The 24,470-nt window shown below is 35.7% G+C and overlaps 2 protein-coding genes across 6 annotated transcripts in view; one reads left to right on the forward strand and one right to left on the reverse strand.

The window, feature by feature from the left end:
• LOC123524562 (tyrosine-protein kinase Lyn-like) overlaps positions 1-2,724 on the forward strand; it is an 86,539-nt gene extending 83,815 nt beyond the window's left edge. For all 5 annotated transcript variants that reach the window (XM_053538716.1, XM_045302849.2, XM_045302846.2 and 2 more), the window contains one exon: positions 522-2,724. In XM_053538716.1, the coding sequence (XP_053394691.1) occupies positions 522-688 (167 nt within the window). In that variant the 3' untranslated portion in view covers positions 689-2,724. The remainder of the gene's footprint in view (positions 1-521) is intronic.
• A 798-nt stretch (positions 2,725-3,522) lies between these two features.
• On the reverse strand, positions 3,523-24,236 carry LOC128555663 (tyrosine-protein kinase SRK2-like). Its single transcript, XM_053538718.1, has 10 exons — positions 24,053-24,236; positions 23,592-23,691; positions 22,165-22,269; positions 16,902-16,993; positions 16,441-16,599; positions 12,035-12,181; positions 10,686-10,945; positions 9,998-10,151; positions 9,376-9,507; positions 3,523-8,904 (listed from the first exon to the last, which is right to left on the reverse strand). The coding sequence occupies exons 1-10, from the start codon at positions 24,207-24,209 to the stop codon at positions 8,687-8,689; spliced, it is 1,524 nt and encodes a 507-aa protein (XP_053394693.1). The 5' UTR covers positions 24,210-24,236; the 3' UTR covers positions 3,523-8,686.
• Positions 24,237-24,470: the final 234 nt, after the last annotated feature.

Genomic DNA, 24,470 nt, shown 5'->3' on the forward strand with positions numbered 1-24,470 from the left:
AGAAGTAAAAACGAAAAGGAAAACGGTTTAGCTTATTAGACACATTTCTAACCACCGTTGTATACGTTTTGTGTTACAAATGTACATACATTTTAGGTCAATACATTATGTGGACAAAATGGGCCAGTTTAGCAAAATCTTAAGTGTCCTGAAATCGATATGTAACTCGTGTGCTGAATAGGCAGACTGGAAAGTGCTAGTGTTATACAGTATAGCACATTTCTTCTAAAAGAAAGCGGGAAGTCAGGTTGAGAAAAGTAGTTAACAAGTTTATCACCATTTAGCTTTTTCACCTGGGCTGCCACTTCCACTTCTTCGACAAAGTACGTAACAATCTGACATTTTTCAAAAAAACAACCACGTGAAGATTTAAGGTCATGGCAATTTGCCAAATTTTTACGGTAAAACTTTGAAAGCGCTCCCAGCACAATAACTATTACTGTTGTATAATGTAAGACTTAGTCAAAATACATCGGTCACGTGATAGTTTCTTATCAACCTTTTATCTTAATGTTATCTAGAAGAAGACGACGAGGTGTCTTTGTACGAGGACGACATTGTAACTAATGTGGATCCAGCATACGAGGGTTGGTGGATAGGAACAACAGCAAATGGTGCACGCGGCATGTTTCCGTCAAATTATGTGGAGATATTTGAAAGTCCTTATGCTGAAGTACATAAACTGTAAAGAAGAAGAGGATACTTGTGCTTGAGATAGTTTTACACATACAGTTTAAATGTATCTCTGCTGTTCACCGTTACGAACTACTTGTAGATTACTTTGTGCAAGTTACTCAAGAATATTGATTATTGTCTAATTTAAAGTGACTTAATATGCAAATTTTGAGTATCAAGATCCTATAGCTATACAAAGCTTCATTTTTGTAATGACTCAACTCGTAATAGATTTAAGGTAAACGAAAATTCATTGTTAGATTCTCATACCAGCTCAAAAAATCCGGATATCTAAAATTTTATGTCCGGATACCTAAACACTTGATAGACAATGTCCAAATCTCCAGTTTTAAGAATATTTGACAAATAATGATAGTGCAAAGACAGTTTAACAGCGTTTGACAGTATCTAATGTTAAACTTTACCACGGCATTACCTCTTATTAAAATAAATTAGGAGAAATCTTCATGAAAAATCGGCAGTTCGACACCATGACTGCGCAAGCCACTTTCGAAAAAGGTAAAGCCAATATATTTATTTTCTGGTGACTGATTTTCATTGATTACGATTAAATATCTGTTGTCTTCAATTTAAATTGTGTACAACACGGATATTTACGTCTTTCGGAAAGCCTGGCAAGCCATTTTTACGTGCAAAACAGGCGGCACTACCTTACAATGACGATACAGACCAAGTTTAAGGACGATTCAGCCATAGTTCCAGCTCTAGCAGCCCCAAAGGAAGTGACCCGGGCTGTAAAAAATGTTTGAGGTCCTTAATATGATGCTATAAATCAAGTTTAATGACGATCCATCAGGCGGTTCATGAGAAAAAGACATTTAAAGGCACTTCTATTTTTAGCTTTAGTGACCCCTAAAAGAGGTCAAGCATCTCCATTGCACAAATCGGGAGAGGACCTTATAATGATGCTACATGCCAAATTTGGTGAAGATTCATCCACAATTTGATGAGAAGAAGTCATTTAAAGGTATATCTATTTAACGTTCTAGTAGTCCCTAAAAGGGCAAATCACCCCCAATCAGGCAAAATGATGAGAGGACATTATAACAATATACGAACGTTTGATGAAGATCCACCAAGCCTTGTATGAGAAGAGACTGATTAGAGGTATTTTTATTTAAGCCTCAGTGGCCATTAAAAGGAGCCGACAACTCCATTTCACTAAATTTGGAAGAGGTATTTATAATGATGTTACAGACAAAGTTTGGTGACAATCCATCAAGCGGTTCATGGGAAGACGCCGTTTAATGGTATTTCTATTTTGAGCTCTAGCGGCCCCCAAAAGAGGCAGAGTGCTCCCATTTGAACAAATTTGGGAAAGAACCTTTTAATGATGCTAGAGACCAAGCCCACTTCGTCCTAATTCGAAAGTGCCTATTAATAGCTCAAGGGGCCAAGGTGAACCATTTAAACAAACTTGATAGAGGTCCAGCCAGGATGCTACAGACCAAATTTAATTTTGTTTAAATTTGACCAGTTGTTTCAGAGATGTTTAAGTGAAAATGTTGACACCGGACGATGGACGATGACGACGGACCATCCACCTATACTAATAGTGAGCTTAAGTGTACCCATCCGCCCAAATTCGGATTTATTTTCTCCGGCCTAAACCTTTCAATACATTCTATGTTTCTATACTTAATGCATAACCGTTTACCTCATGGAGTTAGTAAATACTGAAAGAAATTTGTTTATTGCTTGAAGATGTCACAGAAGTCTTTATACAAGATTCGATCGAAATTTAATCTATATTTGAGAGATTTTTTAAAGTAGGGGTGAAAATTCTATTATTACTATTATTATTATTATTTCTGATACATCGTTCATTCTCCATACATTTCAGATTTGTCAGGGCTTAAAGATTTTAATTTCATTGCCATGTACTATGTTTATTCATATACCGACACATGTTATCATGCAGTTTGTTAGAACGCATGATTTTCAGTTACATAATTATGTTTTATGCTTGTGACATTTGATATATATTGAAATTATTACACAATATATAGTTTTGTGTACTTTTTCACAGTTGAATTCGTATTCCTTTGAAACGTTAAAAGACAAGCCAAGACCTAGTGACCTACTTTTTTCTCCCGCAATAACTTCATGAAAAGCATTCTAATAACACTTGTATAATACAGCTATATCAAATGATGATAGATGGACAATTCTTTGGCCCTCCCAGAATTAATATGTTTTCCCCAACTTCATCTACAAACTTATTCAGTCAATCACTTTTCAGTATAGGTTTAAAAACACTGATAAATAACTATCTTACCCTGTAGAAACAAAGATTGATCTAAACTCAGCTTAAGCTACATTCATTTAAATATCTCACAGTAAATTTGTTAGAAGGTTCTTGTACTTTTCACTTTTTTCAGGCAAATCATGTATAATTACCACCATGGAGACACAAAAGAATCCAGTTATTTTGTGGTGCGTCTTTAAGATCTATAGCAAACAGAAAATGTTTCTCCTTTCGTTCTCAAAAACACAAGGAACAAAACATTGTAAGCCACATGGATAATCTGAGATAAAACCAGCTTTTTTTCTTTTCTGAATTAATGGCACATCTGGTAGTTTCTTTATAATAGACACACTTTCTTATAATTTTCCTGAATAATAAAACTGATATCAGCTTGTTGAAAATCAAACAACATTCTTCTTACAACAGCCTAGTAGTTCTGTTGCGTAAAGATGTCAGTACTTTTACATCTGTGTTCAACAAGCAGGACCCATTAGGAAGCCATATCGTTATTCCACAACTAGTTTTATGCAGTAAGTGTTCACTTGGACACTAACTAAAATGAAAAAAAACCACAAATACCCAGTGTTATATATATATATTTCAATGTCTATATAAAAATGATAAATTTTACAAGGAATGTGTGAATATACATAATTATCATATAACTGTACAAAATTTCGTCTTGGAATGATCACATTAAGAGATATGTTTCAGTTCAAAGGCAACGTAATATATCATATAAAATAACAATTGATTCAATTCCTCACATCATGTACCACTTATATCTAGTATTGAAATACTAACAATACGGTATGTCATCATTTTATGAGAGTAAAAACAGAGCTAAAAGTATGGCTAGACCAAACTTCAGGGTACATGCTCACGGTAACAGTGGAAACGTGGTAGTCAACCTAAAGTCAAGTGTCCTAAAATTTCTACAATGAACATTTGTAAGTGTATTCACTTAACTTCAGGTACCCTAAGGTTACACTTTGTGTAAAATGATTTACAATTTCTATGTGGACATGTACATTAACTTCAGAGGACTGCATCACATCCTAATCATGAATTTCCTAAAATAACTATGGTCAGACAAGTATGAAGAAAATAAAATGAAACAGACTGAGTTATCTAGCTCTATCCAATATAAACAATATGTTTAAACCTCTTAAAAAACACAGCATGACTGCATTCTATCCTTCCATTTACAATCCTTACCTGTCTAAATTCATGAAAGAAGAATTTTCTTTTCTTTTTCAACAGTGTGTGATTTTAATGAAACAACAATTTATTTTGTGCCTGGCGAATGTTATAAGAAAAGGAAACTTTGAAAATACTATGTGTAGGAGCTGTTTCACAACCAGACTTTCAAAATCAATCTAATTGTTGATTTTCCATTTTCTGATTAAAATGTTGCAGTGAAGCCATTCCAGAGTCACAGTCTATGATATGTACACATTTTGATTTGTAACGAACACTTATAAAATCAACTATCCTAATAAAACAATTCATTCAAAATGCTTAGCATCTTTTAAAACATAGATTGTTGCCATTAATTACATATACTACTACATCAAAATATACATTTCATAGCAAAAAATAAAAAGATATTTTGTATTAAAATGTTCTGTGTCTAAATTCTTCTTTTCAGAATTATCTAAATCAACTGAAAGAAACATGATAAATATTCATCAAAATTTTTTATCTTAAAAAGACTTACTTAACAAAATAAACTGAAGTTCAAACTTTCTAATTCCGGCCGTCTCAAAGACATCCCGAAGCACGTGCACAAAATATAATTTTAGAGTTTTGTTTATCTTGAAGTAAAATGCTCCATCCCTTTGAATTCAAGATACCGAGTTTCAGCTGTATTTTAACTGCTGATATATTTACTTTGAATCTATAAAACTTGGGGAGTCTAAAGAATATTTAGTGATTTAACTAATGTATATAACACAAACTCCTGCCTATTAAATCATTAGTACTAATTTATTTATTTATTTATTTGGGTTTTACGGCGCACCAACACAGTATAGGTTATATGGCGCCAAACAGGACTACAAATTTTGGTTCCATATCTCATTTAGTGATTTATATCGAAATAAAAACATGAGGTATGGAATCAAAATTTGCATACCTGCTGGAATCACAGTTACTGCAAAACCAAGTGTTAAGACCCTATTAGCCTCTTACGATCATGCAACGGTAAGGCAGTGGTCCCAGTTCTTTTCATACAAAGATCGTCCCAGAACCACATGGGGCTCATTAATACTAACATGGATGTTATCTCTATAAATTATCGTGATAAATCTTGCTTCATAGTTTCTTGTATATATAATTTGTAGTCTCTACAAATTGGTAAAGAGAAAACACATAAGTTAGGTCTGGAATGTTCAAAGTTAAGAGATATAAACAGTGTAACAGTATAACATAATGGCCACCCAAGGATGTTCAAATTCACAACAATCCACTGTAGTAGGATCTCACTGAATGTTCAAAATATCTGTAATAATGTTAATTTTATAGACATAAGTGTACTTTTTCCCACTTTAAAATTTTCAGAATTATTTTTTTTAGAAATATTACAGAATATTACAGAAATTTTGCCTTTATGTTGCCTTTATCCTTAACCCTTAGCCTGCTAGCGCCAAGTGATTCTGCCTTTGCGACCAGTACAGACCAAGATCAGCCTGCACATCCGTGCAGTCTGATCATGGTCTGCACTGTTTGCTATTTAGTCAGTAGATTTTTGGGTAAACACACCTTTTAAAAGAACTTTAGCAGGGTAAGGGTTAAAGTCTTTTAACAATCCATCAGCAAATAATGACAAAATTGAAATTTTAAAACTTTTTACCACCCAAAATGGCTGAAAATTACTATGGAAAATACCCCGCAATAATCTTTTTTTTATCATAAATTTAGAAGTAAAAAAATCCTATTACCTCCCTTGAAGACCTTTAGAATAATTCATATGTCATGTAACATTCTAACAGAGTAAAAGGCTGCTCAAAACAGTAACTGAATTCAATAACAGTTGCAAATTTAAACTTACATGACGAAAAGTAAATCATATTTACTGATACAATTAAACTGCAAATATTTTCTGACCCTTCTATCATCCCGTCCAACAAAATAACTTAAACAATATCAATTTTTCCTAAATTTTACCTATTTTTCATCTGCTAAGGTTTTGAGTTCTTATCATAGTTTCTGCTCCAAACATTTATCAGCAAGTACATATATTACTTAAGAAAGCCCTAGTTAGTATTTCAGCTTTTTGATCAAATTCTACTAGACATACTATCCACAACATACAAATACAACCACATTATTTTTTATAAGCGGAGTAAATGTGAAATGCTGGACATTTCCAGTCAAATAGAAGTGGATATTTAGTAAAAAAAAAAAAGTGTGCTTTAATCTATGTAAAGCTGTAGGAAAAATAACTGTTGCTGGTTACATGATTATGAAATATCAGATGTAATAAATTAAGTACACATAGATCTGTTTCACACATGTAAATAGTGACAGCAACGCTGACGGTGTATAGAAAATGCATTTGAGCCGCGCCATGGGAAAACCAATATAGTAACATTGCGACCAGCATGGATCCAGACCAGCCTGCGCATCCGTGCAGTCTGGTCAGGATCCATACTGTTCGCTTTCAAAGCCTATTGCAATTAGAGAAATCATTAGCGAACAGCATGGATCCTGACCAGTCTGGATCCATACTGGTCGCAAAGCCACTATGTTGGTTTTCTCATGGTGCGGCTCATTTATAAAAAAAATGAAGCACAAATAAAATATATAATAAAACTGTTGTAAAAATACCTAGTCTAATCTAATCATCCTTAATCAAGACATAAAATAGACTATGGAAATATATGGTCCCCTGTGAATGTCACATGGAATGCTTTGTTCACAACTGTTGCCCTAAACCTTCGTGAAAAATGGGTTAAAATGCATGAAGCACTGAAGTCATAAACGGTGATGGATAGTCCGTAAAGGATATATGAATTAACTGTCTAATCTTTTTTTACTATTTTTTCATTTAAACCGAGGACAGATGCGAGACTGCAGAAGAAAATTTCAATTTTGCAAATTGTATCTGCCAATTGCAATATCTTATATAACAACAGCAATCCTCGATGAACTAGACATAATGAAACTTTCTTATAAAACATTTGTTTTTTATCTGCTTTTGATTTACTTAAAGATATTTACAATGACATGACATAACCACAGAATCTCGATAAGAAACATGGTTAACCAGTCTGGTAAAAAAAATATAAAATAGAGATACAGGGAGATAATTATCATGTATTATATACTTATTAAACGGCAATGGCGGGCCTGAAGTGGTTATCAGCATGACTAAACCTATCTTTGCACCAGGGTGTAGCCCAAATGCTAATCTAGGTTTAAGAGTGCAAATAACCAATTAAGGAACAGAAATGCCGTTTATTAAGCCGTTTTATTATATACCTAAACATAGCAATGATTACTTGATTTTTTTGGATCAGTTAATGATATAAAAAATCAATGTTACCGAATTTTTATTTCGATGACACGGGGTAAAACTGACGTCAAATGTTACATATCCCTCATGGTCAAATAACTGGTTTAATACTGCATGTGATACTGGTTACTGGCCTGGGTTACAGGATTTTGTTCTATGCAGTTTTGTTACGATTCAAAGTAGGCTATATAATAAACCATTATACTAGATTTGACTGTTTGAAGTATCCAAGCAAACAACTATGATAGTCTATCAGATAATGTTTAAAATCACTGCTATGTTACGCACTTAGTACTTCAGTAATGTAATGCCAATCTGTTGGCCTTCATGTATTCCTGCCTTATAACCTTCTTCCAACACCAACTAGGGGTGAAGAATGAATTTTCTTACTCAATCGGCAGTGATGAATGAATTGTCTTATATCAATATAATAAACAACAAAGATGGCCTTTTCGGATTCTACTGATCTAACAAAGCTTGTTACATATTGCAAAAATACTAAAATTGAGCAATTACTTGCCTTCTGATAACTTAACTTTTCAACTCCACTTAACCCCTAAAATGATTTTTGAACATCTGGTAAAGAATTTTGTTGTAAAAAAAGAAGCAACACTATCCTGTAACAAGGCCACATTTCTGCTTAATTTTAGATGGTAACAAAGAAATGATGAAACGGGACAAGACAGTTTTCTTGCAATTCATAATGAATGAATGCACATGTGCAGGCATATTACACCCCAATATAAGATAAGAATATGCTGAAACCTTAACAACAAAATGAGAATCTGAAGTAAAGAGGAATTGCACACTTAGTATAGATGATACGACTACATCTACAACAAATCACAAAGACTTCTGAATATGCGAGTACAAAACTGAGAAAATGTTTTGTGTATAAAATTTTGTGTATAAAAATATATTTTTAAGGACAAAAACAACAGCCTAACCTAATGATATGCACATTTTTCATTCTTCGTTTTATACTTTTCAAATTCAAATCAGCACTTTTTAGTAGTATTTTGTGAGAATTTATCTTCTTAAAGAATTTAGGCTGTGGTAGTGGTTTAAACACGACTGATGTTCCAAGAAGAAGTGCAATCAAATTTCTTCAACTTGCGAATGCAATTCCAGTTAAGCAGTAGTAAAAAGTTGATGTCAAAGCCTGCCAGTTAATGTCCATCCCTATTTCCTTAAGAGTGTTAACCTAAACAACCAATATATGATCAGTCGTCCATGGCCCGATATTCTCCTTCTACATTCACCATGTAGTTGTTAAAGAAATCTTGGAGATAAGCAAATGTAGGCCTACTGTCAGCTACCCTGTTCCAACATTTTAACATGATTTCATAATAAGGGTCAGGACAAGGCACTGGTCCTCCAGTTGGTTTCTGCATTCTGAATCCTTTCTCTACACGATTCAGTACTTCATGCCCATTCATACCTGAATACAGAAAGTAAGGAAAAAATAATACAGTATACATCACTGTGGTTTCATTGACATTTTCTGCTTGTTGGGGACTAACTTTCATAGATGTAGTGTTTATATCAATCCAGGAAATTTATCATAACAAACAAATAATACTTTTCAACTTTGGTTATCTATCAAATCTCCCTAAAAAATGTTCCCACAAAACAGTGGTTTAGACCTAAACCAAGTAAACTTTACACCAACAAAATTAAAAGATCTTGTGGTATGTACTGAAAGTACACTTTTCTGACTGAGTTTAATTTTTGACTTCCTTTATAACATAACAAACACATAAACTGCACTAGAAAAAGTGCTATGAGCATCACCTACATGTATATTACTCTTAAAAATAAAAAAAACAAATCTTTGAAACAGGTATTTTGTACCTTCCTGATTATTATGATGATGCACATATATATCATATTAAGTACTGAAGCTATTTACCAGGATAAGGAACTCTTCCGAAAGTAATCAGTTCATACAACAACACACCATATGACCACACATCTGATTTTATACTGAATTTTCTGTCAAATGCCGCCTCTGGCGCAGTCCATTTTATAGGGAACTTTGTATCTGTAAGACAAAGTAACAATTTTTACAAGAAATGACTAGGTACATACATCAGCATTTTTTCTTTTTTCCAATTTTCTTTCAAATATCACATCAAATTTAAAAGGCACATAAAACGGTTATGAAAAGTTAAAACCTAGAACAGAACTAGAATGCCCCTTAAAGTTCTTGTCAAGACCAATTAAGTATTGTGATTTTTTGTTGGGTTTAATGTCACATTGACACAATTAGTTCATATGGCGACTTTCCAGCTTTGATTATAAAGGAAGACCCAAGGTGCCCCTCCATGCATTATGTCATCACAGATGAGCACTTGGGTAGACCCACCGACCATATGCAAGCCTGCTGGATGGCTTCTTCACATTAAGAATTTAACGCCCTGAGTTAGGCATGAATCCACATCATTGAGGGACAAGAGATTTAAAGTCAGCAACCTTAACCACTACATCTTGTGAGAAAAAGTCACAATATTACGTAGGCATGTTTTACTTACTTTCATGAGCCTCATAAATATCTTCCTGAATCAATCTAGCTAGACCAAAATCTGCCACCTTCACTTCGTTGTGATCACCCACCAGAATATTAGCAGCTCTCAGATCTCTATGTACAAAGTTTTCTGTCTCTAGATAGGCCATACCATCAGCTATCTGAATACACAAATATACCACTACTTTAAAAACCTATACATAGTGTGACAAGAGCAGTAGATTTTGCAGATGAACTAGAAAGATAAACCTGAAAACTGAAAATGTTCAAGATTCCCCTTATTCAGAATAAAACTTTCTGTTATCATTTTGCTGGTCTGACCAAAGACATCGTCGTTGCAATCAACATTCTCCCATCCCTATTTTATGTGGAAAAGATCAAAAGTTGCTCAATACAAACAAACAAAAATCAAGACACCACTGAACAAGTGATAGCAAAGTATTTAACTTATAGAAATGGGTTTCATAAATAAAATATTCTTTTAAAATAAATCTAAAGAACTTAAAGATAAATGTAAAGCATAGTGGTGTAGAGGAAGATTGTCTAATTCCCTTTGTCTATGTCTGAAAACCATAATTTAACATAAAATACTACAGTTCACAGTCAAAATCAATTGAAAGAACATTCCCTGCTGGTAAATATAAACATGAATCTTAACTAATGATTATCATACGATTACAGTAATTCTATCATACCTGGCCAGCCATGTCAGCTAATGAACTGAAGGCGAGGGATTTGCCCTCGTCTTTACGTAAGTAATCTAGTAGGGCCCCATTAATCATGAGCTCAGTTATAATCCAGATAGGTTCTGATTTTGTACACACTGCCATCAGTTGTACCAGTTTAGCATGTCTTAAATGATGCATGAGCTTTGCCTCTGCCAGGAAATCGTCAGCCGTCATCTGACCTTGCTTCAACGTTTTCACAGCCACGTCTACTGTATTACGCCATTTACCTGTAAGGTAGAAGAAAGTAATATCATTTATGTAACTATGGTTACAATGATTTTGTACTGTGAAATCATTAATATTCTTGAGGGGAATAATTTTATGGATTTCGTGTTTTTTCTCAATCCACAAAATTAAATTGTAGCAAACATACAAAAGACCCATTAATTTCATCTTCAAAAGCTGAAATCCACCAAGTCATTTCCCCATAAACTAACTGTTTTTACCTACCATTAAACCATGAAATTTCATGCCCACGGAATTAAATGATTTCACAGAATAACTAACAATACAACCAATACAAGATTTTTTATTGATTTAAATCAAAAATTTAGTTCTCTCACCCCTATCTCATGTACGATTAAAACCACTTCTGTTGACATTGTCACGCACAGGATCATTCATACACTAACCAAGACCTTAGAAAGTCTTCAATCTTCATAAATAATTGAAGAAACAAGAATTCAAGATTTTACTGTAAACATGGTAAACATACAAAATTAAAATAAGCATCTGACAATGCCTAACACAGGTTCAACTTGATACAACCAATATGAACTAGTTCTAAACCTTCCCTCCCAATAATTGTCTCAGATTTTTTTTAAGGTAACGGACCTGCAATAACAATCAGCAATTTTCGGGTGATTATGTATTTTCATAAGGCAACTCGGCATTCTTCTGACGTAAATGTAGCTCAAGACGCACATGACTCCGTAAAAAACGGAAAATGCCGAAATCACGTATGGAGAATACTGTAAAATTGTTTAATTTCATGGGCATGAAATTTCGTGGTTTTGGTCAAATCAGCAATTTCGTGAGGATATGAATTTGTGGATTTCAACTTTTGAACATAAAATGAATGGGAATTTTACTTGTTGGTTGGGATTAAATTTCGTGGACTGACTCAACCATGAAATCCACTCCCCCACGAATATTATTTGATTTCACAGTATGTTATTTGTGGATTTTCATTATAAGCCCACTACCCTAAAACAAAAAATATCTCACAATCTGTGTGCAATCTCTTCTTATATGAGCTTAAAACAATCAAAGATTCCTATGTAAATTTTCGTATCATCATACATGACGGTTCTTACCAGCGTAGACTTCTCCAAAACAACCACTTCCAAGTTTCTTGAGAAGCTTCACTGACTCCCTTGATACTTCTAGCTCCCTGAACTGTACAAGAGGTCGAATTTTTGGGCATGGAATCTCCAACTTACAGCATAGTCCATCAGCTGCATCTATTGTGAGAAAAACAAAACACTTAAGCCCCCAATGATCGCCTGTCTAAGCCAATCTGGTATGTAATTTTCTGTCTCTATAGCATGCAGTGCTCGGTCTTTAACATAACGATCAAGAAACAGTGGAAGTAATCTACTGACGACAGGAACTGTCATTAATATCAATTGTAACCTACTGACGACAGGAACTGTCATTAATATCAATTTCTAGCAACAGTAATTGATAGGAAAACATCTTAAAGCCCACTCTGACCTTGACCTTTGAACACTGTAAGACCCTATTAGTATACAATTGAACCCGCCACTTGTATTCAAGCAGCCATTCAGCTAACTTTTCAAGCTTACTTGTTCTAATTTCAACATGTCTTAAGCAGCCACTTGCTATAAGCAGCCAGCCCAGGCTGTATCCACAGCTGACTGCTTAATACAGGTTTGCCTGTAATTTTTTATCATATCTCTTTTAAACTGTCCATCATGTGACACCAATAGCAAGGTCCTGTTCATCTACCCAGTGACAGACTTGCTAATAAACAACTTGTTCAAGTGTTTTTTACTTTGTGAACCTATGAACCTATTTTTAGTGCCTGATAACAAAGTGTTATATAACATATTCCCCGTCAACGACTCTGGAATATTAAATCAGTACATGTAAATGCATATCACACTTAACAACAAAAAATTGAAGTGGTATTTTATATCATTCAGGAAGAGATTTGAGCCGCACCATGAGAAAACCAACATAGTGCATTTGCGACCAGCATGGATCCAGACCAGCCTGCGCATTCGTGCAGTCTGGTCAGGATTCATGCTGTTCGCTAATGGTTTCTCTAATGGCAATAGGCTTAGAAAGCAAACAGCATGGATCCTGACCAGACTGTGTGGATGCGCAGGCTGGTCTGGATCCATGCTGGTCGCAAACGCACTATGTTGGTTTTCTCATGGTGCGGCTCAAAATTTTGTTTTAAAACTACATCATGTGTCATGGGCAGTATATAAAATTGTTAAGGTGTAAAAATCTTCAATATTTTGATAGTGCAATATGTCATGATATCTGATATTGGTATTTTAGCCAACTTTTGAAACTATATTGTTTTTACTTAAAACAGCAGAATGTCTTACAAATTAATCATTTGCTTCATAATTCAAATTATAGCTCCTTTTCAGATTCCATTTTTATTTATTGTTTTGTTTGACTTTAAGTCTCACAGACACAATTTTTTTTTATGAATCAGAATAATCTGAATAACCCTGACATAGGGTCACACAAGAATCATTTCTGTGTAATCATTTTAATACTGGGCACATGAACACGTGAAAACTTCTAAATTTTCCACCATATACTGATCACAACCCCTGGCAACAAAGTTTCTTGATGCATTGGAATAATATGCACATCCTGGAAGAGGGTCATGCAAGTATTACATTTTACAATTTTTTTTTAAATTCGACCAGCAGTTTCTGACAAGAATACATTTCAAGTTTCCACTATATGCATATAAGAAAAAATGACAAAAAACTATTGAAAGCTATGTTTTATGACAAATCAGAGTAACTTTGTCAATCTTGGTAGAGGATAACCAAACAAACATTTGTCAGGGATCGAATTTAGCGGTCGCTAACTCGCAAAATTCGAGTAAGAATAAAACAAGAGGGCCATGAAGGCCCTGTATCGCTCACCTGACCTACTGACCTAAAGATCATCAAGATTAACATTCTGACCAAGTTTCATTAAGTCATAAATGTGGCCGCTAAAGTGTTAACTAGCTATTCCTTTGATTTGACCCCTTGACCTAGTTTTTGACACAACATGACCCAGATTCGAACTTGACCTAAAGATCATCAAGTTTAACATTCTAAGTTTCATGAAGATACAGTCATAAATGTGGCCTCTAGTGTTAACAAGCTTTTCCTTTGATTTGACCTAGTGACCTAGTTTTTGACCCCACCTGACCCAGATATAAACTTGACCTAAAGATCATCAAGATTAACATTCTGACCAAGTTTCATTAAGATATGGTCATAAATGTGGCCTCTAAAGTGTTAACTAGCTTTTCCTTTGATTTGACCCGGTGACCTAGTTTCTGACCCCACATGACCCAGATTCGAACTTGTCCTACAGATCATCAAGTTTAACATTCTGACTAAGTTTCATGAAGATACAGTCATAAATATGGCTTCTAAAGTGTTAACAAGCTTTTCCTTTGATTTGATCTGGTGACCTTGTTTTTGACCCCACCTGACCCAGATATAAACTTGACCTAAAGATCATCAAGATTAACATTCTGACCAAGTTTCATTAAGATAGGGTCATAAATGTGGCCTCTAAAGTGTTAACTAGCTTTTCCTTTGATTTGTCCCGGTGACCTAGTTTCTGACCCGACATGACTCAGATTCGAACTTATTCTAAAGATCATCAAGTTTAACATTCTGACTAAGTTTCATGAAGATACAGTCTGTCATAAATATGGCCTCTAAAGTGTTAACAAGCTTTTCCTTTGATTTGATCTGGTGACCTAGTTTTTGACCCCACCTAACCCAGATTTGAACTTGAGCTAAAGATCATCAAGATTAACATTCTGAGTAAGCTTCATTAAGATATGTCATAAATGTGGCCTCTAAAGTGTTAACTAGCTTTTCCTTTGATTTGACCTGGTGGCCTAGTTTCTGATCCTACATGACCCAGATTCAAACTGGACCTTAAGATCATCAATATTAACATTCTGACCAAGTTTCATGAAGATACAGTCATAAATGCGGCCTCTACAGTGTTAACAAGCTTTTCCTTTGATTTGACCTGGTGACCTAGTTTTTGATCCCAGATGACCCAATATCGAACTCGTCCAAGACTTTATTGAGGATAACATTCTGATCAAATTTCATTAAGACCGGGCCAAAAATGTGACCTCTAGAGTGTTAACAAGCTTTTCCTTTGAAAATGCGGCCTCTACAGTGTTAACAAGCTTTTCCTTTGATTTGACCTGGTGACCTAGTTTTTGATCCCAGATGACCCAATATCGAACTCGTCCAAGACTTTATTGAGGATAACATTCTGATCAAATTTCATTAAGACCGGGCCAAAAATGTGACCTCTAGAGTGTTAACAAGCTTTTCCTTTGATTTGACCTGGTGACCTAGTTTTTGATCCCAGATGACCCAATATCAAACTCATCCAAGATTTTATTGAGGGTAACATTCTGACCAAGTTTCATTAAGATTGGGCCAAAAATGTGACTTCTAGAGTGTTAACAGTCAAACTGTTGACGACGGACGGACGGACAACGGACGACGACGGACACAGGGCGATCACAAAAGCTCACCTTTGAGCACTTCATGCTCAGGTGAGCTAAAAATGCGAGCAGAAAATCATGGCACTCGAATATTTTCGCGATCATGTTCGAAAATCGGGGAATTCGCTCAAACTGTCCTTTTCTCTTTAAAAACTCCTTTGGGGCAGTTAATTTACCGATAATCACGTGACTGTTTCTAGACGCTTGTCGCTTTATACAAAAGTAATTATCGGATATCTAAGTAAGCGTTGGGTAATATTTGTTTTCATTTTGGTCTGTAATTTGCAAAGTTCTGCAAAAATGGAGAGGAAAATAACACGTTTCTTGGTGCAAAAAGGCCCGCAGAGACCGAAAATGCCAGCAACACTATGGGCAGTGACCTGAGAAAAACCAAAATATGTAACGTCCAGCCAGAAGTCCAAAGAATCATTGAATACTTTGGTTCGTATCGTTCTTTCAAAACCAGAAAGTCCCTGGTCTGTCCGGACCATGAACTTTTATATGAAACCAAACAACAAAACAACTTAATAAATTTAGCATGTAAACAGCTTTTAAATAATTGCTAGTGGAACCCATCATTTTGCTAGTGGAAAAAAATGGCACTAGCAAAAATTTGCTAGCGGGGAAAAAAGTTAAATTCGATCCCTGATTTGTATGATATTACTTTAATATCATTTTTGGATTAGATATCATTTGAAGAATTCTCTATATATAGCTCTAACAGCCCCCTATAACTATTGTGCAACCAGATTTGAAAAGGATGATCTAAGGAACCAGATCAAGTTTCATTAAAATCCACCACATGTTTTAGAGGTGTTATTTGAAGAAACTGATGATGATAATGGACAAGGGACAGACAGCTGGCAATCACAGTAGCCCATACTGAGCATGCTGTGCTCCGGTGAGATAAGAACAAAAGCTCTTGGTAATTCTGCAAGGACACTATTTTAGATCAATGAAAGTATGACTTACTTCTGTAGTGAAAGATCAGATCAAGCATGTTGTCAAACGTTCTCTTTGGACTGATGTAGAACCCTCCATTATCTAACCTGCGTATTCTATAATGTTTGACACACGCATCATTAGTCTTTGGATCAAAGTCTCTAACAGACAGCACAAATGAGGCTTTATCTGAAAGACAACAAAAATATACCACATCATATACATATACATCCATTTTTATAAGCTATCTCTGAAAATTTTCAAGGTTCTATGTACTTACTTTATGCCATCTTATGTAAATGCACCAAAGTTACCAAACTAATGCTCATATATGCTTACAAAAGCACTTTAGATGTGAACAAATAATTCTTTAATTCCAAATTAAAATAAAGTCTTACACAAATATATGAACAGAATTACAGTCTTTAAGTTGTAGGGCATGGGTTTTCTACATGTAATTTAAATGTAGTACAATATTGAAATACAGATACCTCCAGCCTCTCTCATGAGAAAAGTTCCTGTAGGGTTGCCTGGCAACAATAGTTGTTTATCTGCTTCCTTCCTATCTACATTATACCACCAACTGAAATTGTTCAATTGAAACATTACACATGTAATTTTATAGAACGGAAGACAGATCAAGTTTGTTTTACAGCAGAATTATTGTGTAGACACTTTTTTGTAGCATTTAATGTGGCATCGACACTATTATAGGTCATCTGGCGACTTTCCAGATTAGTGGGGGAAGACTCAAGGTGCCCCTCCATGCGAGCAGGCACCTGGGTAGAACCCACAGACCTTCCATAAGCCAGAGGGATGGCTTCCTCACATGCAGAATTCAACATCCCGAATAAGGCTTGAACCCACATCAGTTAAGGGTAAGTAATTCAGAGACAGGGACCTTAAACAGTCATGGATGCCGTATGATGACACTCGAGTATCCTCATTTGAACTGATGGTGAAAATAAGATGAAGGTATATATACATGTATGACAGGGGCCTGAGGCCATTGTGCCCTGGTTACTGGCAAAGAATGGGAAGTTAATTTGAACAATCTTTTCAAATAGATAAGCAGCAATATGTGAACTATATTCTCCTGCATTACTTATTTAAACAATATAAAGAGACATATTACTGCGCTATGTACCACAGATCTTTGTATCAAAATGCTAATAAATGCATTATGTGCACATTATGTGTTTATATTGTATAAAATGTCAAATTCTTCAGCTTAATCCAAAACCCATTATGTTTCTTGTATCTGCTTTAAATGTCAATATAAATGTTTTAAGTGGAAATAATTTGAGTTCTGTGGGACAACTGATATCTATCCCACAATTACATTGTACCTACATATACATACAACTGAACAAAAGATTTCCTCCTATATGTGAGCTACATCCTTTGCAATGAAGTACAAATTTAAAGAAGTTGCTATAAATGTTATTATTTGTTTGTTTGTTTGTTTTGGGTTTAACGCTGTTTTTTTCAACATTATTTCAGTTAAGTAAAGGCAGGCAGTTAACCTAACCAGTGTTCCTGTATTCTGTACCAGTACAAACCTGTTCTCTGTAAGTAACTGCCAACTTCCCCACATGAATCAGAGGTGGAAGACAAATGATTTTGGACACAAAGTCTTTAATCACATCGTCACGGAGAAAATATGCTTTGCCTTGGATCACATGCATGACCCTGCAATCTCCCTATTGAGCTAAACAGGTGGGCTATGAATGCTAAGTGTGTCAAATAATAAGGGCATGATACTTTCAATAGATGAACATGAACATAACAGCCTGTCAAGTTTTGATAAAACTGGTACAAGAAACTTAAAAGTTGCAGTTAGAGAAAATATTATAATATTCAAGACCACTGATACCTCTCATAATTTTAACCATTGATTCCCTCCTAAAATTGACCTCTCCTAACAAAAACCTCTTCTGACATTGACAACTAGCCTCTCCCAAAACTGACCTCATCTAAAACTGAAATCACCTAACAATGACCTCTCCTGAGTCTCCTCACACTGACCTCACCTAGCAACGACCTCACCTTACACTGACCTCTCATCACACTGAACTCTCCTCACATTGACCTCACCTTACAATGACCTCTCCTCATGCTGACCTCACCTAACAATGACCTCACCTTACACTGACCTCTCCTCACACTGACCTCACCTCACACTGACCTCTCCTCACACTGACCTCACCTTACACTGACCTCTCCTCACACTGACCTCTCCTCACACTGACCTCTACTTACACTGACCTCTCATCACACTGACCGCTCACGACCTCACCTAACACTGACCTCTCCTCACGCTGACCTCACCTTACACTGATCTCTCATCACACTGACCGCTCACAATGACCTCACCTAACACTGACCTCTCATCACACTGATCTCACCTCACAATGACCTCACCTTACACTGACCTCTCCTCTCACTGACCTCACCTAACAATGACCTAACGTAACACTGACCTCTCCTTATGCTGACCTCACCTCACACTGACCTCACCTTACACTGACCTCTCCTCAAGCTGACCTCACGTAACTATGACCTAACGTTAAACTGACCTCTCCTCACACTTACCTCACCTTACAATGACCTCTCCTGAGTCTCCTCACACTGACCTCACCTAACAACGACCTCACCTTACACTGACCTCTCATCACACTGACCTCACCTTACACTGAACTTTCCTCACGCTGACCTCACCTTACAATGACCTCCCCTGAGTCTCCTAACACTGACCTCACCTAACAACGACCTCACCTTACACTGACCTCTCATCACACTGACCTCACCTTACACTGAACTCTCCTCACACTTACCTCACCTTACAATGACCTCTTCTGAGTCTCCTCATACTGACCTCACCTAACAACGACCTCAGCTTACACTGACCTCTCCTCATGCTGACCTCACCTTACACTTACCTCTCCTCACACTGACCTCACCTCACACTGACCTCTCCTCACACTGACCTCACCTCATACTGACCTCACCTTACACTGACCTCTCATCACACTGACCGCTCACGACCTCACCTAACACTGACCTCTCCTCACACTGACCTCTCCTCACACTGACCTCACCTTACACAGACCTCTCATCACACTGACCGCTCACGACCTCACCTAATACTGACCTCTCCTCACGCTGATCTCACCTCATAATGACCTCACCTTACACTGACCTCTCCTCAAGCTGACCTCACATAACTATGACCTAACGTTAAACTGACCTCTCCTCACACTTACCTCACCTTACACTGACCTCTACTGAGTCTCCTTACACTGACTTCTCATCACACTGACCACTCCTCACAATGACCTCACCTAACAACGACCTCACCTTACACTGACCTCTCTCATCGTACACTGATCTTACCTAACAGACATCTCTCAGAATTAACCTTGCCTTACACTGACCGCTGACCTTACCTAATATTGACCTCTCCCAACACTGATATCTCTGACCTCTGCAACCACTGACCTTGAACTCAGGTCACTAAGAAGCCCAGAATGTGACCAAGCAAAAAAAAAAGGTAGAGTCTGTTCATGAGAGGTAATGAAATTTGCAACACAACTACCACTCTCTAGCGCAGGCTTAAACCAAATTCTATAAAAGGAAAACTGAATACACATAACAATGTTGTCAAACAGATTCGATAATAAAATTATGGCCCAGATAAACGTAAGACCAAATTGACAAGTTGAGGCGATATCAAGAGTATGGTGTAATTTTTTTCACGATAAATTTGCAACAATAACCAAGTAAAACCATTTAGAATATATATAAGAAGGAAGTTTTTAAATATATATGCAAGAGTTAACCAGGAAGCAGATGTCACATTTTTTCCATTAGTTAATGTCTTCCTTTCAGCTTTGATGTATCAATATAAAGATATAACTAGAATATGGATGACCCCCACATGCTGTGCCATCCTCTAAATAGTAAAGCTTTTAGTACAGATCATCTTCAATGAAGGCTGTTCCACTAAAAGTTTGAAGCAAATTGTATTCAAATAAGGCTGTGCATCTACATTTGTAAGCAATTTTGAATCCATTCTTTCAAAAAGCGCACAAGCCACAGGAAAAAAAGTCCATTATTTATAGTCATCTTCACATCAAGTTTTTTTCATCTGTGAATTTTTCAAGCATATCCTTTCAATAGTTTTTGAGAAGTTGGATACACAAGATTTTGCTCTATTTTCTATACTGCAAAACTATCAAAGCCATTACTGCAGTAAAAATAGTCACAGCAGAAGTTCCTTATTTTGTGGTCATCTGCACATCAAGCTTGTTCATGTGTGAAAATCTGATGCAAACCAGACTTATAGTGTGGGAGGACTTGGACACAACGGATTTTTCTTTATATTCTATACTGCAAAACCATCAGAGGGCCATAAATGTGGTAAAAATAGTCACAGGAAAAACTCCTTCCTTTATGGTCCTGCAAAATTTGAAGCAAATTAGGCTTACAGTGTGGGAGGAGTTGGACATGTAAGATTCTGTGTAACATATGCTGGTTTGCAAAATGAAATTCTAACCAGACTTTATGACATTCCCATTAGATTTTATGACAGCTGCCATATTGGATTTGCAGCATGATCTAACTATTCCAATTTTTAGTAAAAGCTGGAACCCGGTAGAAGTTTTAATAAATGAGGTTGACAGTGTGCTATAAGAAAAGCTCATACGCAAAAAAAAAGGAAGTTTCATAACAATCTTACATAACTTACAAGACAAAGGATTACTTATGTGAAAATCACTCTTTAGTGACTAAAAAAAAAAAATCTGACTGCTTTTTGGACAGACCTTGATTTTCAATAGTGCTTCAGTAACACTCAAGTTGACAGTTTAAACCTGTGTTACTGTAATACCACAAAATAAAACTATCAACTTATCAATTAAGTTTTAGGCTACGAAAAACAGTCAAAATGGTGAGAGAAGTTTTTTTACTGTTTCAAAATAAACCACTTCATATATATACATTTAAGTTTAAATTGGCTTCCTTGTATTTGCTTGTGTTCTTTTCTCAAGCTATAAAGCTTCTTATCAATAAGGATTTTGGTTACATGTATATTATTCAGTTAAATTACAGAAACTTAACACATTACATATTACTACAGTTATTCTCCATAAAACATCTGAACAGAAGAATCTAACCGTTCCTGTCTGGCTAACCAAACAGACAGTAAGCCAAAGTAAGCAGCAACCTTCATATCTGGCAATTATTTTTCTTTATTTTTTTTTTGGGAGGGGGGGGGGGGGGGTAAACACCACTGCACAACAGTATATCCATTTCGAACATGGTCAGTTCACCTCGTCACAGTTCCCAATACAAAAATCTTTTTTCCAGTAAGTGAATTGACAACTAACCTACACAAATTAGAACTGGCTGGAATAACCTTTAACATAATTATATGATCTTCAGTCAATCATCGCTTAAAAGAATGAATTTGCCAAGCCCTAGATTCTAGCCAATAACCTCAATTGATTACAAAAGTCTTGTCCTCTACCCACTAAGCTAACCAGGCTGACAAAGACACGTCTGAATGTCTGAACTGGATTTTGAATTCTATTACTAACCAGCTTGTGTCATCTGTAGGAAAAACCTGCGATATCCTTGCTCAATTTATCTACCATTCCTTTTGACTGTTACCAATAAATGTAATTAGGCTATACCACATGTAAAAGATATAACAGAACAAAGTGTGTAATATGAAAATCTAGAGCGACTTACTCCTGAGACTGTGGTGAGTTATCATCCTTGGTGACATAGTTACTTGGGATGTAACCTTTGTCTCCCGTCGTCAGATGTCGAGCTACCCACCAATCCGAGTTTTGACTGAAATGAAAAGTATGAACTATTTAATGAACAGTGTGAACAAAAAAAAAATATGAGAAGGCAGAAAACTGAAAATGTTCATAAAATTGTGTTCTATGTTAGGTCCAAAAGTTGTTAAGACATGTTTCTAGAATATATTACATACATTTGTACATAACATTAATTAGAAAACTAAATACATAATGATAAACAAGAGCACCGCCTTGCGGGTGCTGACGCTCATCTGATTTTTTTTGTGTAATAGAAATATTGTCCTACCCATGATTTTCTAAGTCTAAAAAGGGCCATCATTCTTGCAAAAAGCAGGATAGAGTTATGTTTCTTGATGTTCAGTGTCCACTTATTTAAGTTTTAAAGCAATAGCTTTGATAGTTTATGAGAAAAGTTGACTTAAACATAATACTCAACCAAGAAAATGATTTTCTAAGTCCAAAAGGGGCAATAATTATTGCAAAAAGCAGGATGGAGTTATGTTGCTTGCTGCACAGGGTCAGCTTATGATGGTCAACAAGTGTTGCAAATTTCAAAGCAATAGCTTTGATAGTTTAAGAGAAAAAATTGACCTAAACATAAAACTTAACCAAGAAATCTGATATTTTCTAAGTCCAAAAGGGGCCATAAATCTTGCAAAAAGCAGGATGGAGTTATGTTTCTTGCTGTACAGGGTCAACTTATGATGGTGAACAAGTGTTGCAAGTTTTAAAGCAATGGCTTTGATAGTTTAGGATAAAAGCTGACCTAAACATAAAACTTAACCAAGAAAACTGATTTTCTAAGTCCAAAAGGGGCAATAAATCTTGCAAAAAGCAAGATGGAGTTATGTTTCTTGATGTACAGGGTCTGCTTATGATGGTGAACAAGTATTCCAAGTTTCAAAGCAATAGCTTTGATAGTTTAGGAGAAAAGTTGACCTAAACATAAAACTTAACCAAGAAATCTGATATTTTCTAAGTACAAAAGGGGCCATAAATCTTGCAAAAAGCAAGATGGAGTTATGTTTCTTGCTATACAGGGTCAGCTTATGATGGTGAACAAGTATTCCAAGTTTCAAAGCAATAGCTTTGATAGTTTAGGAGAAAAGCTGACCTAAACATAAAACTTAACCAGGCAACGCCGACGCCGACGCCGACAACCGCTCAAGTGATGACAATAACTCATCATTTTTTTTCAAAAAATCAGATGAGCTAAAAATGTTTGTTTTTCAATGAAGAGTAATAATACTCTACTTGTCTCCAAACATTTGCAGTTCCATAATATGACCTATTTTACCAATCAATGGACAAGCAATAATTGGAAATTATTACAGTAAAGCAACTGAGTACCTGGTTTCCTCATCCACTTCCAACTTATCTCCCTTTCTGAAGCTGAGATCATCGTCATTGATTGCATCAAAGTCATATAAGGCACGTACTATAAGAGCATCTGAAATCATACAGTATCAAAGTCATACAAGGCACATACAATACAAACATCTGAAATAAAGTAAAAATTTAAAGTCCTGATACACTGGGCGGAATTTGTCTGCAAAAATACTGCAGCTTCTTTCTTATGTTTTGTTTTTGAAAAACATGAATATATTAACAATTTTAAAGAAGTTAGGCATTTTAACTGACAAATACTTAATAAAAGGCAAAAAATAAAAGTCTTGCACTATAAAACTACAAATTAAGGTGAAAATGGACATCTTGAGTTAACTTGTAGTTACAGAAACTTCGACCTACATCATGTATAAGTATTTTGACACAGGACCTGTAACTGACATAGGGATCAGGAATTCACTTACCTTTAACTTTTGGTGTAGATGGCAGTGGTCGGGTATGGTCAAGGCTTACATTGATACCACCAGGTGATACAGGTGTTTGTGACTGGGATCTATTCAGATCTTGCTGAGAAGGCGGGTATTTTGGAGGTTTTTCTTCTGTGGTTAAACAGTTACCCATCTCTGTAGGTGCATTGCTGCAAAAAACAAAACAGTTCTTCACGTACTGTATGTAATAGCTGCAAAATACAACATATTTTCCAGTACTGTATGCTACAACTGCAATATACAACAGTAACAACACAGTTTTTTAGTACTGTATGCTACAGCTGCAATATACAACACAGATTTTTTTTAGTACTGTATGCTACAGCTGCAATATACAACACAGTTTTTTTTAGTACTGTATGCTACAGCTGCAATATACAACACAGTTTTTTAG

Source organism: Mercenaria mercenaria, chromosome 3 (genome assembly GCF_021730395.1).
Source record: "Mercenaria mercenaria strain notata chromosome 3, MADL_Memer_1, whole genome shotgun sequence".
NCBI classification, from domain to species: Eukaryota; Metazoa; Mollusca; class Bivalvia; order Venerida; family Veneridae; genus Mercenaria; species Mercenaria mercenaria.